The sequence below is a fragment of the Nematolebias whitei genome, chromosome 5 (assembly GCF_014905685.2).
Source record: "Nematolebias whitei isolate Nwh7 chromosome 5, NemWhi1, whole genome shotgun sequence".
NCBI classification, from domain to species: domain Eukaryota; kingdom Metazoa; phylum Chordata; class Actinopteri; order Cyprinodontiformes; family Rivulidae; genus Nematolebias; species Nematolebias whitei.
This window is the reverse complement of record NC_056502.1, coordinates 23332949-23342498: the sequence shown is the minus strand read 5'-3', so window position 1 is coordinate 23342498 and position 9550 is coordinate 23332949. Positions and strand designations below refer to the sequence as shown.

Here is a 9550-nt window from a genome sequence, read left to right as displayed (position 1 = left end):
TAAAGCTCTGATTAGTCTCTTTAGAATGATTTGTTCAATTAGCTTTGTAGAGATCTAGTAGAGTGCTGTATGACTGGCTAGATGAGGACACAGATTGTAGTGTAAAGCACTTTGAGTATCTTGAAATAAGGTAGAAAGGCGCTATGTAAGTACAGTCCATTTTACCACATGTGATGAGAATGACAGTTAAGACCCTTGAACCTTGAATCTGTGGCAGGCTAAGTTTACTTTGAATATTTTATCATTTTATCTTTATTAAAACGTCAAAGATGTATAAGTTAAAATTTTAATAAACAATTTTAAAGGGCAAAAACGCACAGAATCAGACAGTGCATCAATAAATAAATGGAACAAGTCATTTGTATAATTTGTATGCTTGAAATTAGGCCTAAAATCCTAAAACAATAGTATTTCTTTTTGTGTGGTAGATTTGTTCAGAGCGTGGCTCCAAGTTGCCATGGAAAAGACTTAAACAAACCAGATGTTTGCAGCGCACTGAACGACCACCACCTCCCTCCTTGACGCAAGGCTGACTCGGGATGTGTGAGTGTGTGTTGGGTGTGTGTGTGGTTAAAAGTGAGCATGTGGCTCCATTCCTCCTACAACTTTAAACTTCACACCAAGCAACGAGACCGGAGCAAATGCTGCTGACTTCAAGCCAAAGAAAGTCAAGATCAGGTAGGGCAAACATCCATGTTCTCATTTATTTATTTATTTATTGAATTAACCGTATTGACACATCTTCATAAAATATTAAATATTGAATGCTTATCAACTGTCCAGCCTGTAGGCAGTCCTAATAAAATTTATCATAGACTTGAATCATTTTAGTTTCTTGAGGATCTGAGACTTTGTAATTATTTTGAACAAAAACCTCTTTTTCTGACAAATATTTGTCAAATTCCTTCAACCTTTATTTATACAGGTTAATCTCATTGAGCCTCAGGAACTCATTTATAAGAGAGACCTGAATTTTTAACAATGAGTAATGATAACAGTAGACAGCAACAGACAATCATAAAAGATGCATACAGATTTAAATATATATATATATATTTTAACAAGTTAAAATAAAATGGCAACCAAAAGGACAATCAAAAGGAAAAGTAGCAAAAAAACAGATTGTAAGGCGGTGTAGAAAACTAAAAACAGGAACATGTCTGCATTGGTTTTTGCCAGGAACTTAACAAATGCTTGAAGCCACTTAGAGAGGTCAAGGTCGAGAGCTTCAGATCTTTTTACAAGATATTCCAGGAAACAGTAGCGGAGTACATAAATATCGAGTATATAAATAAATAATAAATAATATAATATTAAATGAATATTTATAAAATATAAGGAATGCGTGTGCAGAAATATTACCTCCTGCTGCTGTGAGAGGCGGTGTGGGAGTAGCTGAGAGTCATTACAGCTACTTAACCCAACAAGTTTTTTTTTTTTATCATGCAAACAAATGGCATAAATAATATAAAAATATTGTGTTATTTGTGTTAAATTGTCTTTGTCTGCATGTGTTGTATGCACAGATACCTGCATCCTATCTGCATTTACCAGCTGAGTAAAACTATATGTCCACCTCTCAAAGTTTTTCTAACGTTATCAGAGGCGATTCTTTGCTACAAATACATCAGATATTGATTTTTACTGTAAAAGCGCCAAATATTTCTTTTTGCATGCATGTAGTTCTGTCATGCTAACTCATGCTGTGTTTTTCCTAAGGTGATAATGAAGCTGAAACATTCCTTGAAGAAGCTGGGCTCGATAGCTCGTGCCATCCTCACCTTCCTGTTTGCTCTGCTGGTTCTGGGGGTCATGCTGTGGGCTTATGTTGCGGGCTTCCAGCTGGTTACCTCCCTGTACGGAATCATCTCCTTCGGCTTTTATGGGCTCCTCCTCTCGCTCCATGTGCTGGTGCAAAGCCTCTTTGCCTTTATTGAGCACCGTCGAATGAAAGCTCGCACCGACCCATGCAGCTGTACTAAAACTATCGGCTTCACCATATCTGCATACCAAGAGGACCCAATCTACCTCAGAGAGTGCCTCAATTCTGTCAAGGCCCTCAAGTATCCATCGGAGCTGCTGCGAATCATCATGGTGATCGACGGGAACTCTGATGATGACCTATACATGATGGACATGTTTAAGGAGGTGTTTGCAGACGAGGACCCTGGTCTGTACGTGTGGAGGAACAACTACCACACGTGGGATCCTATCCAGGTCCAGCAAGATGAAGAAACAGCACCAGGAGGAGAAGCTGATTATGTTTTTCAAGAGGATCCTCAGAGAAAAGAGGTGGAGCACCTGATCCAGACCAGAAGGTGTGTGTGCATCATGCAGAAGTGGGGAGGCAAGCGGGAGGTGATGTACACGGCTTTTAAAGCACTTGGATCATCGGTTGACTTCATTCAGGTATTTACTCAAATTCCCAAATTTGGTTTCTTTGGTATCTCTTTAATAAAATATAAAGAATCTTCAGACAACAAGACTTTTCTCTGGTCCATTCAGGTGTGTGACTCGGACACAAAGCTGGACACTTTAGCCACCGTCGAGCTGTGCAAGGTGTTGGAGAGCGACTCCAGATATGGAGCTGTGGGAGGAGACGTGATGATCCTCAACCTCAAAGACTCCTACATCAGCTTCATGAGCAGTCTCAGGTACTGGATGGCGTTCAACATCGAAAGGGCCTGCCAGTCCTTTTTCAACTGTGTGTCCTGCATCAGTGGGCCTCTGGGTAAGAAAAGTAAAACTTTGACATAAGGATCAGTCTAACTCCCAATGTAAATAAACGTTTCTGCAATTTATTGTTTTTTCTACAAAGGTCTGTACAGGAACGACATTCTTCAGCAGTTTCTTGAGTCGTGGTACAATCAGAAGTTTTTAGGAACTCACTGCACGTTTGGGGATGACAGACATCTCACCAACCGTATGCTGAGCATGGGCTACGCCACAAAGTACGCACCAACTCATGTAAACTGTAAACTGTTATTCTGTTTTTTTTTAAATTTTCCACATGTTTTTATATATGTTTTTGCAAACTGACTCTTTAGACGTACTTTGTGCCATTTTAGCCATCATATAATAAAATATCCAGCTCATTCAGGAAATGAATGCTCTAACTTGTTTTTTCTCATTTTTATACTTTCCAAAATATTTAACTTTAAAAAAAATATGTCTCTTTGCAATCTGCTTCTGCATACTTGCTTTTTCTGTCTTCAAATACTACTTATACATTTTTAGCTGCTGTTTTGCTTTTCTAAGCTTTTAGCTAGCCTTGTTACTTTTAGCTTCCATTTTGATACTTTTATTTTTTAATCCAGCTTTTACTATTTTAGCGTGTAGACAACCTTTTGCTACTTTTAGCAAGCATTTTATTGTTTTTAGCTAGGCTTTTGCTACTTTTAGCTAATGTTTTGCCACTTTTTACATGTTTTGTTACTTAAGCTGTTAGTTACCATTTTGCTGCTTTAAGACAGAGTTTTGCAACTTTTAATTGTTGGGCAGCGTTCGGCTGCAGCTAGCTGGCATTTTTTTAACGTGTGGCTTGTCTATTAGTCTTTTAGCTTTTAGTTAGCCTTTGCTGCTTTTAGCTTTAAGCTAGCTTCTTGATATTTGTAGCCAGAGTTTTGCTACTTTTAGCTTAACTTATGCTTGTTTCAGCTTCTCTTTAACAACTCAGCTTCAGCTTCTTCAGCAATGTTCAGTTCACACAGAAAATGTAGTTCCTCTAGTTATTCACAAAAATGACTCAGCAAGCAAACGATAACCCAACAATGACGGGGCTTAAACATTCGCTGTGCTTTTTGTGTCTTTCAGATACACGGCACGCTCAAAATGCTACACGGAAACTCCTGCTCAGTTTCTCCGCTGGCTTAACCAACAGACACGCTGGACCAAGTCTTACTTCCGAGAGTGGCTCTACAACGCCATGTGGTGGCACAAGCACCACCTCTGGATGACCTACGAGTCCATTGTTTCAGGTGTTTTTCCTTTCTTTGTCACTGCTACCATCATCCAGCTGTTTTGGACGGGCACGCTGTGGGACATCCTTTGGATCCTCTGCTGCATTCAGCTCATCGGTCTGGTGAAGGCGGCCTATGCCTGCCTCCTGCGCCAAAACTGGGTGATGGTGTTCATGTCGCTGTACTCTTCTCTTTACATGACCAGCCTGCTGCCTGCAAAGTACTTTGCCATCCTTACGATGAACAAGAGCAGCTGGGGAACATCAGGCAGGCGTAAGATTGTAGGTAATTACATCCCCCTCGTCCCTCTGTCGGTATGGGCTGCTGTTTTATTGGGTGGGTTTTGTTTCCGAATCTACAAGGAGAGTCAAAAGGATTGGCTCAGTCCAGAAAAAGTACTGGAGACTCAGTTTCTTGTGTTCGGTTGTGCAGCCTATTTGTGCTACTGGCTGCTCATGATGTTCCTCTACTGGGCTTGGTTCCGCAGGTTGTGTCGAAAACGCTCCCAGACATACACGCTGAGTGTGTAGATTTGAAGAGCCAAGAAAATTAATTTATTTGAACTGGAGAGCTGACGACTGAGGATAATTTATTAGAAACTTGTGTTATTTATGTTTCTGTATTTATTTTGTCTCCACAAACTGAGAAGATTTAAAACTGTTATACTGATTGAGAATATCATCACGAGGACCTTTAATATGAGAGGAATATTTTTGCACTTTTGAAACTTTACTGAGGTTTTTGAGAACTCTGCACTTCTCAAGCTTGTCTTTATTAAATGTTCTGATGTGACTTTTTATTTTTAATATATATTTACACAAACAGCAATCCTCATCATAGAGATCATTTATGTTCATGTATTTGTTTTAATGTTTGTTGGGATTACTGTATTTTGACATTCAAAATATTAAGGATAAGGATTCAACAAGATGTCAGCATTTCATCATTTTATTGCACTGAATGCTGGACTTCATCTCTGCAGTTTTGCAGGTTTACTTGAAATGTGAGTGCTGTTAGTAGAAGATGCTGCACTGTGAAACAGTGAACACGCAGGAAAAGACTGTCGGACAAAGGCATGAAGTCATGCACTATATTATAAAACAAGAACATTTAATTTATTTATCTTTTTCACAGCTGCTGCCTGCTTGTTTTAATATGTGAAGTACATTATGCAGATACTTTGTTGATGCACTTTGTTTTATTTCAGAGAGAAATGAACAAATGTATGTTTTTTTATTTGTTCTCAAAGTGATGTATTTGTTGTGCTTTTGGAAATAATCCAAAATGTGAAAAATATTGTGTTTCATTTGTGCTAAATAAAATGTTTTTATTTAAATATCCATCTATTCATCCATTATCTTTACCTGCTTCTTCCTTTTCGGGTCATGGGGGTCACTGATGTCCATGTCCAGGGTGGGGGACACCTTGGACAGGTCTCCAGACCATCACAGGATCACGAAGAGACAAACAACCATTCACACTCTCACTCACGGACAGTTTAGAGTTACTAACACATGCATGTTTTTGGTCTGTGGGAGGAAACCGGAGTACCCAGAGAAAACTCACGCATGCACAAAAAGAACATGCAAACTCCACCCAGAAAGGCCCCTGGCCAGGATTTGACCCAGCAACCTTCTCACTGAGTGCAACAGCTCTACCAACTAAGCCACCATGCTGGAAACCTCAAATATGAACAAGTATGTGTTCACAGTCCTGACAAGAAAACTAAAACTGCCAGAAGACTTTTTATTTATTTATTTATTTTTGACTGGCATGCATTATTACAGTAAACTGGAGCCACAGATTCTAGTTCAAAGTGCATCCAGGATAATAAGCCATAGTAAAATAATACTTCCATGTTTAGCTAAATCGAGTGTATTTCTGTTATCATAAATATTGGATGAAAGTGAATGCAAAGAAAAGTTCAGCAATCTTCAAACAATGACACATGGATTGACATGGGGATAAACTTTAGATATCTAAAGTGAAAAAAAAAGAAAATGCTCTAAGATGGTGATTTACAAACTCCTCACCTTCAGATCCATTAATCAACAGTCACTGGGTTAAGTTTACAGTTTTTGCTAATTCCCATGTTAAACATTGGAATAATAATATAATACAACCAGTAAGTACAAACAACTGGTGTTTTTTTTTAAAGAATTTATGATTATTGAATTTGTTCATTGTTAAAAATTAGAATGAAAATAAGTGATTAGGAATCCCTCAACATTTAATTGAAGGAGATTATCTGAGGACCCTCACATGATGTTTCATGACCCACACTGAGGTTCTGATCCCAACTTTTGGAACCACTGTCCTAAAATGTGTCCCAAAAGATGTGATTCTGAGTTGTTTAAGGATATCTGAAGTCTCTATCAAGAAACAATAAAAAAAAAAGCCTAAAAAAAAATCAAATTCTAGGCCAATTGTTTTATGGATCAGAGAGCAGAATGCAGCCTGAAATCAACAAAAAGAAAATGTCTGCTAGATATGAGTGACTAGGTATTAAAACGACTATAATAATTCCTCCCTGATTTTTTTTGCTTTAACTGTAGTCTACTACTTACATTCTGCTCTACTCCAAAAATATATATTCATGTTTGATAAGAACAAAAGGAAAATAAGTGTAGTGGTATGAATAATGAACATCTAATGATATAAAGGGAATAAACATAAAATATAATCAGTTACCTGTAGAAACTGAATATCTGAATCATGCTGAGGTCAGGAGGTTGTTCAAGGAGCGTCTGAACATTCAGTTTACTAGAATTATGAGCTGGGCGGAACTGCAGGTTTTTAATCATTTTCAAAATGACATATATGACCTTAAAACAACGCTGTGTAAGAGTGAATTACATTTTACTTAACAGGGTGGAGCGTGTGTTTACAGCTTTATGGAAAACAGTAAATGTGTTGAAAGAGTCATTGCTTTTTTTAGTCTAACACTGTCTGAATATGTTATAGAGGTGTCAAAAGGATGAGCAGCAGCACAAACTTATTGAAATATTAGACAGGTGCATAAGAAAATATGACATAAAAATCCTCCTGTTTATCATCAAAAATACATCCTAGATCTTGTTTGCTCTACATCTATCAAAGTAGCCCATGACCATATCTGCACCCAATGAGCAATCCAGCAAATGTCAAGAATGATAAATCTGGACAATCTGATTGTGTCCATTCTTCTTCTTCTTTTGGCTTTTCCCTCTTCAGGGGTCACCACAGTGAGTCATCCTCCTCCATCTCACTATGTCCTCTCCATCCTCTGTTCTCCCTCCAACTACCTCCATGTCCTCTAACTGCATCCATATATATCTCCTCTTTGTCTTTTTCCTGGCAGCTGCATTTCTAACATCCTTCTACCAGTATACCCACTGTCCCTCCTCTGGACATGTCCAAACCATCTCAGTCAGGCCTCTCTAACTTTATCTCCCAATTGTTCAACCTGTGCTGGACCTCTGATGATCTCATTCCTAATCTTATCCATCCTTGTCACTCCTAAGGAGAACCTCAACATCTTCATTTCTGCCACTTCCAGTTCTTTCTCCTGTCTTTTTGTCAGTTTCAATGTCTCCAGACCATACAACATAGTTGGTCTCACCACTGTCTTGTAAATTTTTCCTTTAACCTTTGATGACGCAATTTTGTCACAAATCACTCCTGAAACTTTTCTCCATCCACTCCATCCTGCCTGGACTCTCCTTTCCATCTCTTTACCACACTCCCCATTTTCCTGGACAGTGGACCCCAAGAACTTGAAGTCCTGCACCTTTGTGACCTCTGCTCCTTGTAGCCTCACTGTTCCGCCAGTCTCCCTCTCATTCACACATGTACTCTGTCTTACTACGGCTGACTTTCATTCCTCTTCTTTCAAGTGCATACCTCCACCTCTCCAAGTTCTCTTCCACCTGTTCCCTGTTCTCACCACAGATCACATTGTCATCTGCAAACAACATAGTCCACAGAGATTCTTGCCTGAACTCATCTGTTAGTCGGTCCATCACCAGAGCAAACAAGAAGGGGCTCAGAGCTGATCCTTGATGCAATTCCACCTCCACCTTGAAGCTATCTGTCACTCCTACAGAACATCTCACCACTGTCCTGCTGTCCTCATACATGTCCTGTACCAGTCTAACATAATTTTCTGCCACTCCAGATTTCCTCATGCAATACCACACCTCCTCCATCAGCACTCTGTCATATGCTTTTTCTAAATCCACAAAGACACAATGAAGTTCTTTCTGACCCCCTCGGTACTTCTCCATCAGCATCCTCGGCATGAAACCATACTGCTGCTCACAAATTGTCACCTCTCATCTAAGTCTAGCTTCCACATCTCTCTCCCAGATCTCTCTTCATCGTGTGGCTCATCAACTTAATTCCCCTGTAGTTGCTACAACTCTGTACACCACCTTTGTTCTTAAAAATGGACACCAGCACACTTCTCCTCCATTCCTGAGGAATTTTCTCACCCTCAAATATGCCATTGAATATTTGAGTCAAAAACTCTCTGACAATATCGTTCCCGCTCATGTATCACATGTGATGCGAATGACAATAAAGATACTTGAACTTGAACTTGAATGGCTGTTTGTCTCATTTGTCTCTATGTGTCCCTGTGATGGACTTGCAATCTGTCCAGGGGTGTCCCCTGCCTCTTGTACAGTGACTACTGGATATGGGCACCAGTGACCCTAGCAACCCTATATGAAGAAGCAGGTAATGTCAAGATAATGAATGGTCGGATAAATATGAGAATGAACCATTAATATAAACAAACCATTTACAAGACAAACAAAACAGAACTTTAGGGTAGAAATTTATGCAAGCATTTTATTTTGTCGTGACAAATGTACCTGTAAATGTATCACATTTGTTGCCCTTGGTGTTGAGCTGCACCAAGAAAAGACTGCAGACTGTAAAGCTGAAGAGCTGGTTGCTTCACAAGCTGTGAAAGACCACATTTTCTGGTAACCATGACAGTTTGAGCAAAACATTTTAACATTTTGTCAAGGCTGGAGGAAGGTCAGTCCTGCCTACAACAAGAAACAAACTAGTGAAAATTGTTTGTCTCATCTATTCCTGTTTGTCTGTTTTAATTAGTGCTCCTACAGGCTCTGATTTTTCATTTAAGACCATCTATTAGTTAATGTGTCGTTTACAGACCTGTTTCGAAACAGTTTTTCCCAGTAGGCAGTACAGAATCTCATTTCAATGTGTTTACAGATACTGAAAAGAACATTACAAGAGACTGATGATTTTTGTGAGATTCGCAAGAACAACCTAATTTATTACCTTGCTGGTGACAAAGCCATTTTTAGGTGGGCAGGAACAGAGGTTTGGACTTAACTAAGTCATTTGTCGTTGTCATTGATGTAAAAGAAGAAGATAGGCCACGTTGGAAATAGCTTGCCTGCTACTGTGAAAGGTGGGTGGTCCAGTAATTACCTACATCTGTTTGTGGGAGAGTGTGTTTATTTGTTCTATCTCCTGAATCTGTGGACATATTTTAATAATCAATCCCAAGAAAGAAAGAAAGAAAGTTAGATAGATAGATAGATAGATAGATAGATAGATAGATAGATAGATAG

General features: G+C 39.0%; 1 protein-coding gene across 1 annotated transcript; it reads left to right on the top strand.

The window, feature by feature from the left end:
- Positions 1-1725: 1725 nt before the first annotated feature.
- Positions 1726-4489, top strand: has1 (hyaluronan synthase 1). The gene is made up of 4 exons (XM_037676367.1): positions 1726-2409; positions 2506-2731; positions 2819-2951; positions 3814-4489. The coding sequence occupies exons 1-4, from the start codon at positions 1726-1728 to the stop codon at positions 4487-4489; spliced, it is 1719 nt and encodes a 572-aa protein (XP_037532295.1).
- Positions 4490-9550: the final 5061 nt, after the last annotated feature.

Excerpts from the sequence above, each read along its gene's own strand:
- has1 (XM_037676367.1), top strand. The coding sequence starts at position 1,726 with ATGAAGCTGAAACATTCCTTGAAGAAGCTGGGCTCGATAGCTCGTGCC. Across the intron at positions 2,410-2,505 it reads CATCGGTTGACTTCATTCAG|GTGTGTGACTCGGACACAAA; the intron begins GTATTTACTCAA and ends TGGTCCATTCAG. Across the intron at positions 2,732-2,818 it reads CTGCATCAGTGGGCCTCTGG|GTCTGTACAGGAACGACATT; the intron begins GTAAGAAAAGTA and ends TTTTCTACAAAG.